Source organism: Mandrillus leucophaeus, unplaced genomic scaffold, assembly GCF_000951045.1.
Source record: "Mandrillus leucophaeus isolate KB7577 unplaced genomic scaffold, Mleu.le_1.0 Scaffold472, whole genome shotgun sequence".
Classification (NCBI taxonomy): Eukaryota; Metazoa; Chordata; class Mammalia; order Primates; family Cercopithecidae; genus Mandrillus; species Mandrillus leucophaeus.
In genome coordinates this window covers 1,947,211-1,967,868 of record NW_012105054.1, presented here as the reverse complement: position 1 = coordinate 1,967,868, position 20,658 = coordinate 1,947,211, and the positions used below count along the sequence as shown (strand labels likewise).

At 40.0% G+C, this 20,658-nt stretch overlaps 1 protein-coding gene across 2 annotated transcripts in view; it reads left to right on the top strand.

The window, feature by feature from the left end:
- GLI3 (GLI family zinc finger 3) overlaps window positions 1-20,658 on the top strand; it is a 308,102-nt gene that overhangs the window by 217,662 nt on the left and 69,782 nt on the right. For both annotated transcript variants that reach the window (XM_011995110.1, XM_011995111.1), the window contains 3 exons: window positions 2,317-2,522; window positions 5,544-5,690; window positions 10,849-11,050. In XM_011995110.1, the coding sequence (XP_011850500.1) occupies window positions 2,317-2,522; window positions 5,544-5,690; window positions 10,849-11,050 (555 nt within the window). The remainder of the gene's footprint in view (window positions 1-2,316; window positions 2,523-5,543; window positions 5,691-10,848; window positions 11,051-20,658) is intronic.

Here is a 20,658-nt window from a genome sequence, read left to right as displayed (position 1 = left end):
AAGAAAGAGAAAACAGCTTCCTAGGCTTTCTGTGGGATTGATGATAACCCCTAGCCTGGCCTCTATAATTTTTGTGTTTTTCTAGATGCTGATTAGTTTTCCTGTGCATAATTCTCCAAAATAGCATTTGGACCTCTAGGGATATTCTTACTATTCTTTTCAACTCTGGAATTTTGGAGAAATAATAGGTTTCAATCTTTGAGTAAATCAAGAAAAGGTAGTAAGAAATGTCATTGCCCACCCTGATGTTTAGTTCCTGTTGCTCAGACCAAGTTATTCCTGGATCTCAAAAACTGACCCAGGAGGCATCATCTCATGGCTTTCTTGAAATGGCTCTTCTGCATTTGGTGGCACCAGTCCCTCAGTGGAAATCTATAAACAAGTTTGTGTTAAGAATAGGTTGGAAGGATTGCTTGTCCTTTCTTGTGAAGAATGAAAGAATGAATTAGAGCATCCCCTGTACCTTCTAAGGTAGCAAACACATCTAAACAGGGTGTAAGATTTAACTAATGACAGACACGTCTAAATGGAGCTTAGGGGCTGAGTTAACAAGAACAGAAAGCTAACTTGTTTTGTAGTAAAGAGCTAAAATAGGAAAGACTAATAGGCTATGTTGATCTCTATTTAAACAAGCCATTTTACTAATTTCTGATTGCGTATGAAAGCCTCAAGCCGTTTTGAAAAGAAATAGCTATTTGCTGGTGGTAATTTCTTACTCTTCCCACGTGTAAATTTAGAAAACTTTGGAGTTTTATTTTGCTTTCCCAAAGTAGCGTCTGAATAACAAATAAAAAGCCTCTTTTGTTTTTGTTTTTGTTTTTTTAGTTCAAGGTGAAAAAAGAATCAGAAGAAGAAAGTGAGAAAATCCATCCCCACCACCATATTTCAACTTCTTTTATTTTCTACTGAGAGAAAATTCATTATCTGATCTTTGATTTCATTTATTTCAGTGCCTGCGCTGTGCACTTAGTGGAGCTGGCTTCTACCAAGATTATATTCTGACAGGGTGATGGGGGCCGGGCTGTGCGTGAGCATTTGCTTTGCGAGGAGAAAATGTGTTTCCCCCTCCCTTTCATTTCACTCCCAAACCCAGTGGTGGAAGAGGAATTTGCTGTTCTCAGTTGATCTCTGTCTGTCAGGGCCTCTCCTTCCTATGGCCGCACCCTCTGTGAATGAGGAAAAGGGGGAGCACAAGTGTTTGACCTGTCAGAGCCAGTTCCCTGATTATCCACGCCAAATGTTTTCCATTAGAGAAGGAACTTGGCGGTACAGGAGGTTATGCAGACTGGCCATTCTGGAAGTGGCTGTCTCAGAGTGTGGCTGTGGCTGTGGGGCGGCAGGTGTGAGGGGATTCTGAGGAATCTCTCTCCAAAAGCCGATCAGGATATCGTGGTAGCAAGGTGTGTTTTAGAATTTATTTGTAATAACCAAAAGCCTACATTCTACCTTAGCCCATTATAACCGAGGCGGGGACTTGATCGAAAACGCATTCTTCCCCAACTTTCTAACCCGGGAGCACTTAGTTACTACTGCTCACTGAATGTGGCTCATCGGGATGCCTCATGGAAAAGGACTAGAGCAGAAAGCTGACTCCAGGTGCTGCTGCACAGAGAGGAGGAGGTGCCTTCCAAACACTCACACCTGGATCCATAAAACTCATTTTACTTACCACTGCGAGACCCTTGGAAGTTAAACAGACATATGCCTGGATCGTTAGAGGGACCGATTTCCCGTTTCTAAGCAGATTTTTGCAATGGGTCTTCTTCCTTACAGGCAGCTCTGCCATGTGCATGATCAGGCTTCTAGACCAGACAAATGTGGGCTTGTATTCTTTCATTCTGTTCTGTTCTTTCCTTTCCCTTTCTTTTTTCTTTTGTTTCTCTTTGTCTTTTCTTTTCTTTCTTATTTTTATGCAACACCATGATAGTAAGAGGTAAGTTTTAAATGGTGACATTAATATTTGGGTCAATTGGAAAATACAATTGTAGCAACCACTTGAAGCCCAGTTGCCTGTTATTTAGAATTTCTTCTCATGGAAGAAGCCATAGGCTGACCTTTATTTTACTGTTTTGGAGTGCAATGAAGTTTCTCAGAGCTCAGTTTATTTTCCCAAAGAATTGCATAGCGATGTTCTGTCTGCATTATATCATGCTGATTTTAAGATAATGGTACTAAAATGTATTTGCCTGCATTTTTTTCCACAAGGCTCCTTTGAATTCACTTAAAATCTTACCTATTTTCTTTCACAGACAGCCTCTGCCTATGGAGATATTTGTCTCATGCATACCCTTTGTGTCTGGTTTTCTTTGTGCCCAGGACTTCTGCCTTATCTAGTAGCCCTACATATCCGGACCTGCCCTTCATTAGGATCTCCCCACACCGGAACCCCGCTGCCGCTTCCGAGTCTCCCTTCAGCCCTCCACATCCCTACATTAATCCGTACATGGACTATATCCGCTCCTTGCACAGCAGTCCGTCGCTCTCCATGATCTCAGCAACCCGTGGGCTGAGCCCTACAGATGGTAAGTCTAGGATGGATTCTGCTTCCGGAGATCACACAGCCTCCTCCCTGCTCTTCACTCGGGATGTGTATAAAGTAGACCTGATGTTTAGTGAGTGCGTCCCATGTGCCAGGCGCTGTACTCTGTGCCTTACATGCATGATTGCGTTTCAGTGTTGTAATACCTCATTGGCAGTGGTGTTGTTATCTATATATTTTCAGGTCAGAATAGCAGTGTGCAGTGGGGTTTACTTGCAACGCAGTCATCCCGTGGCTAGTAAGGGGCAGAGGTGGAATTCAACTCTAATTTTTTCTGATTCCCAAATCCCTGCTGGTAACTGGGGTTCTGTTCTGCTGCTTCACATATGATTAGACTGGTCCTGTAGCCATTCACACACATGCATGTGTAACATGAATGTTTTACTCACCTTCTGATGAACACCTTTCTGTTCTCTGTGTCTGAGAGGCACATTTGTACAGATGTGTCTGTTAGAGCAGGGCTTCCCAAACTCTAGTGTGCCTATGAATCACCTGGGGAGCCTGATAAAAGGCGATTCTGCATCAGGTGGGGACAGGTGGGGCCTGAGATTCTGTCCTCCTCAAAACCTGGTGATGTCAGTGCTGCTGGTTCCTGGTCCACACTCTGAGTGGCAAGGTCTTAGAAAACAGCATGGTCCAGGGCTATTGCCTATGCTTTCTGTCCTTGACCATGCCACATGAAAACTGCTTTCTATCCTTGACCATGCCACATGAAAACTGCTTTCTATCGTTGACCATGCCGTGTGAAAACCAGAAGAAAAGTGTACTGGGAAAGAAAATGAGCTTAGACTTTATCGTACTTTTGATGCTCATTTTAGGCTCTCAAGGATCAAATTCCTGTTGGTTCTATTAGTCCCCCCATTACTTTTCACATGACCCTTCTTAATTGGAGCTGTGTATTCTCCTGGTGTCAACTTGTAAACTGGTCCTTTGATTCAGGAAAAGTATTTTCCATTTCATGCACACATAGAAATTCACATGCCCAGTAATCACTGGAATCTGAATGAAGGTCCAGAATTGCATCACCTATTAATTACAGGTAGCAGGCACTGAATTCTTTGTAAGAGATCACAAGTCACCACTGCCTGTTCCACATCAGAGAAACATTCATTTCACTGAGCAGTGCTTGATGTGACTTCCATGCCCTATGCACGTTCTCTAGGTAGACTCCTTCCTGAGGCTGGGTGGGCATGGTGAGAAGCTGCATGAAGTGTCTCAGGAAACATCCACTCACTTGGGTTTTCAGAAATAGCTTTCCTTCAGCAACAGCCACTTTTTTTTTTTGATTCAGTGCAGTGAATTTACTAGTTAATAATAGTAATATAAGTAGCTAAAGAATAAGTTTTGCACTTTGGGCAGGATTGACATTTTATTTTACTTTGAGAAAGAGTCTCACTTTGTTCCCCAGGCTGGACTGCCTTGGTGCAATCTCAGCTCATTGTACCCCGGACCTCCTGGGTTCAAGTCATCTTCCTGCCTCAGTCCCTTAAGTAACTGGGACCACTGGTGCACACCACCATGCCTAGCTAATTTTTATAATTTTTGTAGAGATAGCGTTTCGCCACGTTGCCCATGCTGGTCTCAAACTCCTGAGCTCAAGCGATCCACCCACCTCTACCTCCCAATGTGCTAGGATTACAGGTATGAGCCACTGTGCCTGACCAACGTTCACATTTTAAAAATAAAAATCAAATATGAATTAGATTTTCTGCTTCAGATTTTATTTTGCACTTGAAGAACTGGAGAGTCATCTCCTTCAGGTACTTGGCAGTTGGGTGGAAATGACTAAGAAGAAGAATAGACTGAGAGAGAGAGGGAGGCTAGCTGACAATGGACTTGGAATTATGCCTGGCCTGCAGAACTTTATTTGGGCCAGTGGAAAGTTATACCATTAAACTACTGAAAGTACTCCTGTCATCTGCTTTGCGTAGCATTTGATGATGAGTATATATAGCACATTCTTTGACTGGTTGATTTGCCTTCCTTTTCTTGCCTCTCAAGAATCCAGTTAATATAATCAAATAAAGTAATATGACGAATATTTCTCTTGTGGCCTAAAGTTTTTTTCCTTAAAACTATATCTTTACCATGTATCATGGATAAAAAGTATATGAAACAAATATAAAATACCCACAAACCTATCACTAGAGTGCTGGTATTTCTAGATAATAATTGTAAAACTTTTATTGATTGAATGCTATGTGCTAAGCATGTTACATACATAATTTAATTTTTGCTTCTGACGACCTCATGGAGCCAGTTTAAATCCAGATCTCTGTGAGTCTGGAGGCCACCCTCAGAACTGCTACAATGTCTTGCTGCTTTTGCATGAAAATTGGCAGGTGGAAACCGGTTATTATCCTGTTAGAAAGCTGAGTCTTGGCAGTAAATTGCTCCAGATTGATAGGTATATTTTCTTTTTGATTTTGTAATGAAGAAAAGGAAAAGAGCGCTTTTAAATTATGGAATGCAAAATTGTAGCTTATCATTCAGTTGTGTTATTAAAGCTGTGCTGCCTTTTTTCATACTGGTAAACCCTGACTTCTCATGTGAGTGAGAGTTAACTCAGACACTCTTGTCAGAAAGCTTAGAGAAGTATTTTAAGTATGTCTGGAAAGATATCATAGTCCTCTAAGTTGTCTACTATTGTAAGAAATGCAAACATACAGCGATTTGATGTAAAAATGATTTTATTTGGGGAGGCGAATGTGGTTATGTACATACATACATTTTAGTCATTCTGATTTGTTGGTAATTTCTTAGACCAACATCAAAAACTTTGTAATGCATTTCACTTTTTTCTATTCCTTTCCTTCAGTTTTATTTTCAAATAAAAGATGTTTAATGGACGTAAGAGCACAATTTGAGTTAAGGGAGCTTTACTCTAATAAGCCATGAAAGGAATTGCTGATGTGGGTTGTGTGATGGACTCTGAGATGCCTCAAGAGAAACTTCTAGTTGACCTTCTTTCACTAGTAACCGTACATTTCTTGTCTCCTCCTAGCTCCCCATGCAGGAGTCAGCCCAGCAGAATACTATCATCAGATGGCCCTGCTAACCGGCCAGCGCAGCCCCTATGCAGACATTATTCCCTCAGCTGCCACCGCCGGCACGGGGGCCATCCACATGGAATATCTTCATGCTATGGATAGTAAGTGACGGGGCTGTTTTCTAGAGTCTTGGGAAATGACAAAGGCTACTTTATGAAACAGAGAGGAAGATACAAAGATTAGGTGATAGTGTAACTTTTTGATCTGGAGGAGAAAGTGGAACTATCACTGGTGCTCTGGTTCCCTTGGTTTTCTAGAAGCTTCCACAGATTTGGACATCCTGGGACTCCCTGTTTAGCTCAAGGATACCAGTGAACTGGCAGATGCAGGCAATTGTAATTGCCAGCGATATATAAATATTAACTGGTTAAAAAATCCCAGCCCAGGTGACATAGTGAGATCTATCTCTACAAAAAATTAAAAATTAGTTGGGTGTAGTGGCATGCACCTGTAGTCCCCGCTACTCAGGAGGCTGAGGCTAAAGGATCACTTGAGCCCAAGAGGTCAGTGCTGCAGTGAACCTTGGTCACACCACTGCACTCCAGCCTGGGTGACAGAGTGAGACCCTGTCTCCCCCAACCAAGAAACTTTTTCCTGCCGTGATTCTCTTGATAACAAAATAAGGGGGAATGGATTTGATATATGGATGAACTTTGCCCACTCACGCCTTGGTTTCGTGGATTTTATGCTTTAAAAAATTAATTTTAAAAAATACCTGTTTTGGTTTTACATTTTTGCCTTAATTGATTTAGTTTGCCCCATATGTTTTCTTTACAGTAAAAAAATTATATTCCACTAAAACCATTTGTAGCTGCTAAATATGAGAGGATCAGAATAGTTATCAAGTTATCAGTAGTTGCCAAATAGCTTATTTGGAAAAAATGAAAACTTTTTCCAAATCAGAAGGGACTACTTTTAGTGCTTAGCAGTGGAATAAGATGAGATTACTTGATGCATGTTGTATCACTTATTTTGGGGTTCCTTAGGTGTGTAATGATTTTTGTGGGTCACTTATGTAGATACATAGACAAGTAAACCTATAATTACCTCTTGTCAGAGCATTCCAGAGCACTCATCTCTTCAGATCCTTTAAGGACACATCCGTTTGCAAGGCGTTCTGAAGCGAACCTAAAGCATCATCCAAGTCGTACATCAGCAAAAGCCACTACTTTTGAATAGGACAACAGTACGACCTTGAGTAGGGCATTTGCTTAGAGTTTTGTTTGTTTTTCCTAGTAGCAGCAATTAACTTATGTTTTTCTATCTACAATCTATTTGGATTCTTCTGTGACAGAGGGTGAGCATATGTCAGCTCTAGTTATTCAGTCCTGAGTCTTGGACTAGAAAGAAGGTGATTGTTTCATACAGAGGTAAAACCTCTACAGCCTTAGTCTGCTTACCACCAAGGACTACCTTTGTGTGTTTCATTGGAACACAAGATTCTGTTGGTTTCCACTGGGAAGCTCATTACCACACGGGAAGTAAAAGAAATGTGTTACATCTTCTTCAGGGGTTCTGTTGTTTGGCTTTGCAGCATAGAGAGCTTACATTTCAGATTCATCATAACCACATTTCAATTAGCGATTGTTGAAAAAAAAGGTTGTGTTATTATGCAAATCAGTTATTTAAAATCTGCAAATAAAGAATTAAAATAAGAGAGAATCCTTGGAAGGTCAGCCTGCATTACTTTCCCTATTTGATGAGAATGTGTTTAGTCAGGCAGTGGCGGTTTTTATCTAAATAAAGGATGAAGCTACCCTTTTACTTTGTAAAAACTAATTAAAGGAATTTTAATTTGCCTGAGTATATGGTAAATTGATTGTCATTAAGTAGGAATTTAGATGTCCTATCATTCATCACATAAAAACAAACCTCCTTTTTCTTTGTCAGAATTTCTTATTAGAATAGAGAAACAAAACAATTAACAGAAAGGCAGATCGGAGATATCTGTGTTAGAACAATAAGAATGCTCTGGCTTATATTTAAGAAGGAAGTGGTGTGATCAGTGAAGAACTGGGCTACTTCTCTTTTGGCTGTTTTGAAAATGCTTACCTTGTATTTTAGCAACTCCCCTCAACAGAGTATCCCAAATCACTGTCCCCAAATACCGACTTTCTCTTCCTTTGCTTGTTGATTAAGGAGTTGGGAAGAGCATATTAAAGGCCTGGAAAGTTCTTAAGGTGCTATATTCTTTTCCTCTAAAGTAATTGAAGTAGCATTTGTTAATAGTTATTTATTTAGAATATAAGAAGATTGCCCAGAAATTTCGACCATAGGATATTTTTTTCCAACAAGGAAGTGAAACATTAATCCTAAATTCCTACAGTGGATGTCCATCTGCAGTGGTAGATCGAAACCTGGAATCTATCTGGTCACTCTGATCCCTTGCTACGGATATTTAGTACTTCTTAATAAACACAGCCCTCAATAAACTGGGTTCAGGTGAGCACCTGACTTTTAAATAGTGGGCATATCTAGGTTTCAGCAAGATGTCAGACAGAGTGTTTATATGTAGCTTGTTAGGATAAGCTAGTCTGTTTGTTTATGGTCCCAATTCTACCTCTCAGGGTGGGAGTGACCTTAGAAGATGAGAACAAATACTCCCTATAAGGAACATTCTAGAGATGAGGGTCCCTGAAGACTATTATTTATATTGGTGGAAATAGACTTAAATAAGAGCCAGTCTTGGAGGGAAAAACAGAGAGAGGAAAGGTTCTAGCCAGGCTGTGAACAAGCCAAATGGTTTCATGGAAAGGGTGGAAAGGTCTTGAGAGGCCCCTCACCCTCTTTGGAGGATGCGAGGGAGATCTAAGGCTCCAGGGATTTCAAAGCATCAAATGGGCTTCTTCCTTTTGCATCACAATTAGTGATCTAAAGCATTAGAGATTTTCTAGGGATATATCCACTCTAACAGGATGTCTAGGATGTGCTGTCACTTCTAACTTTGCCAGTGATCACTGAGTACCATTGAGAAGGGCAGTTATTGTCCAGGATTATATGGAAGTTGACAACAAATCTGGTTTGTCCTTGGAGTTACTTGGAAGTGACATGTATTTCCTCACTGAAAAACTTCCATGATGAAATTAGCCTTTCATGGTGAGTAAATGTGAAGGAGTTGTGTTTAATAAGGCAGATGCCATTATAAAAGTAAGATGCTGATTTAAATGCCTGAAAGTATTCACAGGCCGGGCGCATTGGCTCACCCCTGTAATCCCAGCACTTTGGGAGGCCGAGACGGGTGGATCACGAGGTCAAGAGATTGAGACCTCATGATCCGTCCGTCTTTCACCATGGCCAACATGGTGAAACCCCGTCTCTACTAAAAATAAAACCCTGTAGTCCCAGCTACCCGGGAGGGTAAGGCAGAAGAATCAGTTGAACTCGGGAGGCAGAGTTGCAGTGAGCCAAGATTGTGCCACTGCACTCCAGTCTGGCAACAGAGTGAGACTCAGTCTCAAAAAAAAAAAAAAAAAAAAAGTACATCGTTTGGATTGCTATTTTGTACTAACATGCTGTGAATCAGGCTGGTAATGAAACTACTGTAAATGAAGGAACTCATTTTAGATGTACCTGAAAGAAAAATTTGAGTAGGTACCACATTTATCATTCAAGTTGGTTTTTAAGTTTTATATGTGGATGGCACTAACTTACTAAATTTCAGTTTGTGGATTTTTTTCCATTATTTATGTAGTATTGGCAATAAAGTCTTTCATATTCATCTGTCCCATTTTATTAAATTATCTCTAAGCATGTTGGATTGTTATCTTGTATCAAGAACCATCTCTATTGAATAAAATATTCCCAGAGAATTTTCTGGAGACCAAGAGCCTGGACATTTTTTTTTTCTTTTAATAAAGAAAGATTACCTACTACTTCAGTTTTTCTTGGTACCGCAAAATTGCCATGTTCCTATAAACTGATATACTCATTCTATGAGGTCTTAGAAACCCTTCATTTTACTTAAAACGAATCATGTTTTGTTTGCCTCCTACCTGGTAAGATTATGTTCTCATTCTTTCATTAAACTTTAGTTTGGTGACTCTGTAATGTAAATGTGACCTTCAAAAAGGCAGAATGGACCTGTGGGCCACATTCATCTCTGTGTCTTGAAACTCACATCTCGAATGTCTACCAAATTTGAATGCAAATTGGCATTTAATTTTGAACTCTTTAGGAAGAAGCCATTGCATTAAGTTGGTGTGCATTTAAGTTTGAGTTACTCACCTCCAGATTTGGACTCCAGATTAAGACTCCATCAGTGGAATCTTCTTGAAGGTTAAAAATTCTAATGAATGTATCACTCTTTATTGGATCTGACTGGAGAAGCAAGGTCCAGAGAAGAATTGAAATGCCCTATAGGATTATTGTACCTCATTATCATGCTTGCAAGTGTTTCTCCTCCGCCTTGGAAAATCTGTAAACAAGCAACATCCCCAGCTTTTAAATGTTTCTTGGGATTTATCCTCTTAGATTATGGGGAATGTAAGGCAGAGGTCCTCAATCTCAGCGATATTTGGGCCAGATAATTCTTCATTGTGGGGAGAATGACCCTGAACATTATAGGATGTTCTGCAGCATCCCTAGACTCAACCCTCTAGATTCCAGTAGCACCTGCTGAGCCCTGAAAACCAGAATGTCTTCTGATGTTGTCAGGTGTCCCTTGGAGGGGCAAAATTGCTCTCAACTGAGAAGCACTGATTCAGGGTAATTATGTAGAAGTTGTTTTAGTAATGCTTTAAGTATACCATAGAGCAGGTAACTCTAGAAATCACTGGGCGCTGAGGGCATAACTGAGCTGAATTTTTTATCTTAGGATACTTTAATTCATTTTCTTTCTTTGGCTCATGACTTAAAATGGTGTGTGTTGGGGTGGGAAGGGTGGTACGTTGCAACTGTGGGAACCACTGTGTTTGTCGCTTGTGGTGAATTAATGATGGGAATATCTAAGCAGCCGTCAGATTCATAAATCACTAGAAATGAAAGGGATAACACATAAAAGTCTCTCCCTTTTGTTTAGCAATTTATCATTTTCCCTGCACATTAATAAACAGAGCTCCCCCGAGGTAAGCCCCTGGAAGATAAATATTTCTCCCTAATTTCCTCAATTGTAGCTAGTAGATCACATGGGGGAGGAGAGGTGCTTGTCACCACAAGTTGCCAGCTTCTTATCCTTCACTTCTTCACATAGGAGAGTAGCAATAAATAACCGGTATAGAGTCCAACTGCAGCTAATTAGGTTCTTTTTTGTTTATATAACAGGCACCAGATTCCCCAGCCCCAGGCTGTCAGCCAGGCCGAGCCGAAAACGTACACTGTCCATATCACCACTGTCCGATCATAGCTTTGACCTTCAGACCATGATAAGGACGTCTCCCAACTCTTTGGTCACGATTCTCAATAATTCCCGTAGCAGCTCTTCAGCAAGTGGCTCTTATGGCCACTTATCTGCTAGTGCAATCAGGTATGTATTTTCCTGAGTCCATTATGTGTTTTTTAAATGTAATGTCAGCACTTGTTTGCACCTGTAGTGATGCATTTTCAGTACCGACTGCCTCTGAGGATGACGCTGTGCCTGTACCAAGAGGCAGGTCAGATATCACAATGAATTGCAAAAACAGTTATTGGGCCCCAGATTATTTTGTACTTGCAGACAGTAGTCAATACCCCCTATATAGAAAGAGCAGTTATTGAGTTATGATGAAATCCACTTCGTAGAGACAGTGAGTATGGCCAATTTTTTATCCAGCTTTTTCCTTGTAGTAATGTTCTCTAGAGGAAAACTGACTTCAAACCTGGTTGTATGAGACACGTACAGAACATGAACAGAAATAAAAAGACCAGTCATGGCAGAAGTCTTGTCCTACAACTCTTAAGAGAAAGGAGTCCATTGGGAGGGAGAGAGAAACAGAAGGGCTTTTCGTCTGATGGAAAATAAGTGCAGATGACACTGGAAGGCAAAGTTATCAGAGGAAATCTGGCAAAAGAATATATCTTTGTTAAGTATTTTTACTTAAATACTTTCTGTTTTAAGTATTTTTCTGTTAAGTGTTTTTAGCTTAATCTGAAAGATCCTTGTTTTGACCATACACCTTTGTTAACCGTGGATAATTCCTTGCTTAACAGGAAGTGTTTTGACACTTCCTTCCATGAAGCACCTCATGTCTGTTCTTGCATGTGAAGGTGCAAGCACAGACTTCTGTAAACATGATTAACATAAAATATTTTTTACTGCTAATGATCAACTTGGACTGATGTCAATAAGTAGTAAGCCAACGTGTGAATTTTAGGTGAATTAGCTGATCATTTATTGTTTGAACTAAGCCAGCTCACAAATGGTTGAGACATAGAATTAGTCTCATAATTATTAGACTATTAATGCTATAATAGACATAGAATTAATTAATTTAGCAATCCTGGTTATAAACTTTAGCTCTCATTTCTGCTAAATTTTTTGCCAATAATTTAAGAATTCAGTTACTAGCCATCTTTTTGAATTGTAGTTTTGTTAATCGCGAATAATTCCTTGCTTGAAAAATACATACTAACGGATGTTTTCACCAGCCTTGGTTTTAATAAGTGAGATTTTGTTTGTTTCTATGAATGAGCAGTAGCATTAGTTGTTCATTGATGGGTCTTCCATGGTAGATATACAATTAGGGAAACTTCATCAGTTCAGAAAAAAAAGTGTTTGCAGTAGCAAAATACCCACATTTAGTAAAAATAATGAATACTGTTGTCTTTCCCTAATGTTCTCCATTACAGTTTTAATTCTTGTTCAATTATCAGCAATGTTCTTCAGTAGGCAAGTTAATATTTAAATGTGGTAGATCCTAATTTTAATATGATGTCATTTTCTGCTGTTTTTCTTTGTTCTTTTCATATGGTCACTAAAGTGCGGAAATGTGGAGAGCTGCAAGCAACTGTGATAGCAGCCGGTGCACAGGGAGGGGTCCTGGCACACTTTCCAGATTAGCCACTGTAGTCACAAATATAGGCTTTAGAGTTGGCTATGTCTATGGTCAGATTCCAGCTTTGCCACCAACCAGCTATACAAACCTAACTTATCTCTCCGCTTTTTGAAGTTTAGTCTTCACATCTGTAAACTACAGATAAGACACCCACTATATAGGAAGAAGGCACATTTTACTAAAGCTGGTGTGGATCTGCAATGGCAGGATGAGATTCCTACCTGGGGTGAAGTTTCTGGAGGAGCTGAGCTGGGATGGTTCATCCAGGAGAGGAGCCATCACAGACCTGTCTGTGCTACGCTGCTCTCCATCTCAGTCTGGCCCCGAGGAAGCACGCCAGTCTCAGAACCCTGGCCTGGCTGTTCCTGCACTCCTGGTAAATATTCATGGGTCATAGACTGACATGGACTGGAGGTCACTTTACTGTAATTGTGCAAATGGCCTGACTAAAGTCATAGCATCCAAGTAGCAGAAATGTGGCACATGGTGATAGTCAGAAAGATAACACACAAAATCACTTCATGAACGTTCATTTCTCTTGTTTCTCTTCAATTTTTCTTTCCTCTTGCTCTCTGCCCAGCTCTCTTGACTTTTTGCAGCATCTAAAGGACACAGATTAGAATATGGTAAAGAAATGGTCATGATGCTATCTTTATTTATTCCTACCCCAGCCTTCTTAGTCCTTATGGTCTCCTGGTCTCCTCATCTTCACCTAGTTAAGCTAGTTAGGGTCAGTACTTAACAGACTGTCAATCTGCTGACTTGAAATCATCATTGCCCATTTTGTCTCCAAGGAGCTATACCACACCTCCTTATATCATTAGAGACGGAAGAAGAGATTCACTTAAAGACCAGTCCAGTCCTCGGAGGCTGTGACAGTTGGGTGACCTGGGCCCGTTGTGTCCTCATTTTCTTTCTTGCCTTTGAGACTTTCGATTGCATCTTTTCTCTCTCAGTGCAATCTCTCCCTCTTTAGTACACATTTGCTGTATTTTAGGACTATATGTCTATTCTCACACAGAGCAGGTAATGCAGATAACCCAAGATGAGATCGGTTTCCCATATAATGATGATAATAATTGTCATAATTGGCACTACTTGCCAGTTCTTTAGCTGGAGGAGTGCTAGTGCCTTGCTTACTCCTGCTCTAAGTTTCATTCTCTGAGATCTAAAAACTAACTTCAGGAATAATCAGTTAGTGGTAGCACCAGAGGATCTGAGAAAGGAAAGAAGCAAGGAGACATCTAGAAAAGGTAACTAACCTTCTTAACAGTGAAAGGTACAGGAGACAAAGTGGACTTCACGTGCGTTTGGCCTCTGAGACATGCTGACTAACGGGGCAGGTGCAAGGCTCGGGCTCACTCACCGTTCTCACATCACAGCTATTTGGCAAAGCAAGTGGTGTTATTCTTTTTTGTTTCGTTTTGTTTTTGTTTTTTTGAGACAGAGTTTCACTCTTTTGCCCAGGCTGGAGTGAAGTGGCACAATCTCAGCTCACTGTAACTTCTGCCTGCCAGGGTCAAGTGATTCTCCTGCCTCAGTCTCCCGAGTAGCTCAGATTATAGCGGCCCACCACTGTGCCCAGCTAATTTTTGTATTTTTAGTAGAGACGGGGTTTCACCATGTTGGCCAGCCTGGTCTCGAACTCCTGAACTCAGGCGATCCACCCGCCTCGGCCTCCCAAAGTGTTAGGATATCAAGCGTGAGCCACCACACCTGGCCTTATTCTTGTTTTACACATAAGCCCGGTGGGTCTTTGCAAGATGAAGTTAGCAAAGTTCCGTGCCTAGTGGGCATCAGCACTAGCACTCCAGTTTCCTGCTTGTTAATTTACTCTAAATACACTTGACTTTCACACTTACATGTTTTCTAATACCTAACTTGCTGTTGGTATTGGCAGTGCATCAGTAATGATGTTTACATTTCTAAACATGTCATTAAATGTTTAAAGATACTCAGTTTCTAAGAAATGCCATAGCTGTCTCCTTCACATCTGTGCCCTAGTGCAAATGCAGTTATGCCTGTAATAGCATTTACCACTATTTGACATTTTTATATTTTCTTTTTCCTTTAGTAGTTTGCTATCCATTTCTCTGCAATAGAACACAAGCACCAAAAAGCCAACCACTGTGTACCTCTTGTTCCCACCCCTGTGACACCTGCGTTCTCTCATATTGACGCCATTCAGTAAATGGTTCTTGAGTAAATAAATAAAGGAGCTCTCTCATGAGTAATTAGAATTCTCATCATTCCCTTATTAAAGTAAGTTTTCTACATGGTAGTTGAATAATTCTGGTTTTCTGAAAGTTGCAATCTGTATGAGTGTTATATTATTACGTGGCCATAGATTGATAGATACAGAGACAGAGGGGTGAATAGAAAATAAAGGATTAAAAAAGCAAATGTCTATTTTAAGTTTATATATTTACTTAATAATCCAGACTACTATAAAATACCATATAAAACCAGTATTTATTCACAAAAGCCCATTGGCATATTATAACAGTACTTGATTATGTCAGATTTTTGAAAATGCATTGTCTAGACGTACCTGACAAGTCTTTTAAAATCTCATAATTAAAATAGCTTTCAAAAATAATTCTATGCACGTTGGAAAGTATGTTATAAAATATTGCATGTTTCAAGAAGTTGTAGCTTCTCCATCACCTGGAAGACTCCCCATCTAAAACTAGATAATTCATATTTATCAAATACAGCCAGTAACCCCCACTCTACACAGTTAAGGCTAAGGTTGTAAATAGCCAGTGAATCACAGTAGGTTAAAATAGTTTACCTTCGCTAAAACCTTCTCCCTAGGGAATTGAGCCACCCTTGGAAGAGAAGGTGTTTAAAATGACACCCTTCTTCTGTAGTCTTCCAGCAAATGTAAATGGGATGAAGAAATGAGTACTCCACTCATTTCTAACCCACTGGGTATCACTTTCTCACTTTCTATTTAATGGCTACAATGAAAATGGTTTTATATTCTTAGTGGTTTTAAGTCTGGTGTGACCAGGAAAGAGATCTCAGTGAAAATGACATTCCCATGTTGCACATCACCTCTCTGAGTGCCAAGATCTCCAGCTTCACAAAACAGTGCAGTGTTCTTCTGCTGGCAGCACTGATGAGCTCAGCCTGATGACAAGAGGGCAAGTTGTGCCTTCTGTTCCGTGGATCATCAGCCCTCTCTGACACTAGGACCCTGGAGTAAGGGTGCATCTGGCAGGTCCACTGATGCTGCCTGAGGCAGGCTGGAAGTCAACTCGGCCTCCATAGCTCCTTGGCTCTGTGCTTAGTAAACACCTTGCTTATGTCAGAGAAATAACACACAAATGAATTGAGAAACATACTGAAGAACAGATAAATACAGTGCCATATTGCTGACGTCTTTAAAATTATCATTCCATCTTCTAAAAATTTGGAGATGACATTCCCTTCCCCCATTTTCAGTAAAGTAATTAATACCACCTTAAAAAGATAGCTCTCATTTACTTCCTTAAAAGTAATATTACCTGATGTGGTAGTTAGTTTTCCATAGTATTTCATTTAATCAGTTATTAATTCCACAAACATTTAGCTGAGCTTAACTCTCTGCTAGTCGCTGTACTGGGGGAATGGGGGCTACACAAATGCCTGAGAGAGACACAACCCCCACTTTCATGGAAGTTACGGAAGGGAAAAGCCTCTAAGCATATGAATAAACGAATAAATGAGCAAAGGAACTTGTAAGGTAACAAATGAATGAACAAAGGAGCAAAGGAGTTTGTAAGCGTTCTGGTCAGTGCTGTAAAGGAAATGACCCAGATGTTAAGAAACAATAGCACCAAGGGCCTAATTCAGGGGATTGGCCAGTGACTTATAGGATGATGACAACACACCCTGGAAAGCTTTCAACAACTTTCTAAGAAGAAGGCCAAGCAGGTGAAGGTCCTGAGGTGGGAGGAGTAAGGCGCTGGGGGAACCGTCAGCAGATGACAGTAAAACACGGGGCGGGTTAGCCAAGGCACAAGGTTGGCGACACAGGCAGGGGCCAGGTTATACCACAGCATCTTGGACCACAGATCTAAGGACAATAGGAAGGGCCTAAGATCTAGGGCCTTAGATCTGGAAGACCAGAAATCTAAGGGCCTTCCCTGGAGGCCCCCCACAAGGCCGTTTAATTTTACAGGTGAGGAAACTGATGTTCATAGAGGTTAGCAGGCTGAATCAAAGGCACTCAGTTACTCACATGACAGAACCACAAATTCAACCTGGTGGGTCTAACTCTGAGTGTTCACCAGACACACTTCTTTCTCTCTTAGAAATCCTCAAATGAGAGACATGGTGAAAAGCATTGGTAGGAAATGCTATTTATAATAGAAATAATAATATCTGATGATGTTTTGAAGAAATGGATTATGCATATATTAACATATGATTTTTCTAATCATGTCTAACATACTTGATGAGCCAGATCTCATGTGAGAGTTTGTTACTGCTATTCACGTTCATTGAGGTCATGTCTATTTGGCTGCTTAATGGCAAGTGGCTTTTCAGCTTTTTAGATCACTTTCATAATGTAAAGCCTAATGTATTTTTCTCCAAAGCATTATTCAGAAAGCATATGCCTAAATGTAAATGTTGAGATGCTTAAGAGCATGTAGGTCTTTATTTGTGTACTCTTTACTTCTGAGGCTGGGCTGGATTTCCAATAAACTTGCCCTGGAAACTTTTATAGATGGAAGTGGAAGCTTTATTTTTTTTCCCTCTCAAATAGAAGCACATGCATGCATGTGTGTCCCTACACATATACAAGTAATGATAGCTGTTGGCCCATTCTCTACAAAACTGGAAAAAAAAAAATGGTTCTTTGAATGGCAACTATTGTGCAGCAAATTCTACGGCTGTAACCAAAGTGAGGATGACCTCTTAGTGCAACAGTCACAAAGTAGCCAGGAATTTTGGCTTGGCTTTGAATGTGTCTCTCCCTTCTATTTTCTTAAAGTAAGTTTCTCACATTCTGGTACCATGTTATCTCTGTGGTTCTTGTTGCCTGACTTTACTACCAATCTTGATTTCATGAGCAAACGAGTTAGGAGAGGTGGGATACTCATTGGATTCTTCTTCAGCCTGTAGAAAACTAGGTTTGTTGCAGCATGAATTTTCTTAATTCCAGTGCCCTGACCTAAAGGAATACATCCTGATACTATCACCTGAGTTTCTTTTAAGGATGTTGAAAAAATTCAACTTACGGAACTTACAGAAGGGAAAAACCTCTCAGCATGAATGAAATTTAACAACCAAGGCAATTGGAAGAAGTGTTTTGTACGTGGCGGGTAGACAGAGGTGATTTTACATTTACAAGACATTTCTCAAGAATCCAGAGGTGCCACATATTCGTTACTCTTCACGTTGGACTGAGAGCTGGTACCTTTGTGATGGAGTGTGATTACCACTCACACCAGGGCTTGCCTGTGGCTTAGTTCTCTAATGCATCACCTACCTGCCCAGCTCTGTGCACGCCATGCTGGGTCATTGAGAGATTTCAGAGATGATCCTGGAAACCGAAGAGACTTCCCTTCTGCTCAGCTTCCCACATCCTTCTGTGCCTTTTCCCCACATACATCATGTGCTGGTGCAGAAACCCCGGCACTGCAATTATATGGGAGTGAGATATTCCATGGCAACTCTAGGAAAAAGCTGTTATTTTAGGGAAGGGTTAAGAATGTCCTGTGGATTGAAATCATCAAACAATAAAATAGTAGCTTTTACCTTTGAGTGTGTGGTGGCTGGATGATATGGCCTCTTGACATTTTTCTTACTTTCCTCAATTGTTTTCTTTATTTTTATGTAGAAACAAATCTCTTGAATGTTGTAATCAGCTCTTACTTACTATTCCAATTTAAAGGGCTACAGCAAGCCATATTATGCTGCTTTATTTATAGTACCATTGTTAAGGAATCCAGTATATCCCCAGCACTCTGACCGCCCCCCCCCCCCCCGCCATATATAGAATTCCTGAAGCATTTAAAAAACATAGGCTTTTCTCATACACTATTTTAATTGGGTTTATCCATTTGATTTGAACATTAATGACTTTGAAGTGCCTATATGTATGGTAGGGTAAATAAATGTTTAATGGTTGATTTTCTGCAGCATGAACTTTTAGTGTTTCCATTTTATATATCATTTTGGAAATAAATATAAATTATATTAGCAGAATGAATTACAAGGGTTTCTGTACAAATGTTGACTTACGTCACTTCCTTGGTGTGAAAAAAATAAATATTTATTGTGAAAGCCAAGCATGATTATGCATTTCCAGGTTTAATGTATTAATTATAAATTATATGTAACTTTCTGGTTACAAGTAATTATTTTTTCTTTGGAAATATAAATGGTATTTGTATAAAGTACTCAGTTAGAACTTGCTGAATTAATGAATGATATGCAGTGGGTAGACTTTAGGACATTTATTTTGGTTGCTTAACAGTTTTCCTTTTACCTGCACTCTGTTTTGTCCTGTTGGGTATAATTTTTGAGATTCCCAGAAAGGAGACTTCCTGTGCTGTTTACAGTAATGCTAAGAAACAAGGACTAGTTTGCAAAATTTGATCACGCTTTTTAAGAGTATTGACAACACTTTGTATATCTGATTTCTGATGTATATTTACATCAGAACTTTCTTAAAGATTCAGACTTTGAGAATTTTATTTTGAAGTCTTTGTGAAAAAGAAAAAATGGTTCCCAGTCAGACAACAGTTTGTTAATCACCTTTAACTGAGCTCAGAGCTGAATATGAAGATGAAACTGACTGAGAAGTTATCCTTATTTAGACCCTGCATCCAGTGGAATGCCCTTTCAAACTAACAACCCAGTGACCATACATCAGCTCTGATTAGTAAGCTATATAACATCCACATTTTTCTCCTTGTCTGCTCTTTAGTAAAATAAAGGGCAAATTAATTTTTAAATTAACTTATTCTGGCTTTATAATTGTTGCCCTAGAAGAGTGTTTCTGAGAGTGTATTGTGAGGAACACTGGTCTCTGGAAGCTCCTCCACATCCTGCTGCCAGCAGTATCTGGGGTGGACATTAGGAATGCACAGAGAAGCAGGCCTGGGCTGTATTCCTAAGAGTTTGATGACCTTGGTACTTCTTTCTCTTTCCCTCCATTACACTTACTCACCTCAGGAGGCCTCTGACTGTGTTAGCACGTTGCTTGGGAAGATCTGGGCCATCTAACACTTTCTTTCTACTGATCTTATTGACTAAATATAGATTAACAGTTACAAGTCACAGTTTTATAAATGTTTGTTGTTATTGTCTTAAATTACCCCCATCTTTCATGTAGTTATTTAGAAACAAAAGCTATAAAAGTAATTTTTAAAAATAATAACAGATTAATTGTTGAATGCAGAGAATTCAGAATCAGAACATAAAATTAATCTCCTCCAGTGACTCCTTGGAAAGAGTGGGGTGAACGGAAACGCGGAGGCCATGAGGATGGGAAGCACAGGTACCAAGGTTTAGACTGTAGATTATGTCCTGCTTTAGAGAAGGTATAAGAGATTATTAACAATTTCAACTATAGACCGGACGCGGTGGCTCACACCTATAATTCCAGCACTTTGAGAGGCCAAGGCGGGTGGATCTCTTGAGGTCAGGAGTTCGAGACCAGCCTGGCCAACATGGTGAAACCCCGTCTCTGCTAAAAATACAAAAATTAGCCAGGCGTGGTGGTGCATGCCTATAATCCCAGCTACTTGGCAGGCTAAGGCAGGAGAATCGCTTGAACCTGGGAGGCGGAGGTTGCAGTGAGCATTTCAGCCTGGGTGGCAGAACGAGTCTCCATCTAAAAAAAAAAAAATTTTTCAACAATAGTAATACTTTCTATTTGTGAGAAATTGTGGAATGAATACATGAACTATTTAGGAAGGTTCTTACTCAGGGCCCCTAAAAGTAGAATTTACCTTTTGTTTCTAATTCTGATCTCTTTAATCAGCAAAGTCTGTCCTGTGCCATTGAAGTGCTACAGAAGGAAATGGATGTAGACTCTAGCTTCGTTTGTGTAATGCTGCTTTACAGACATGTTGTCAAATTGTAGTTTTCAGAGGAAAAC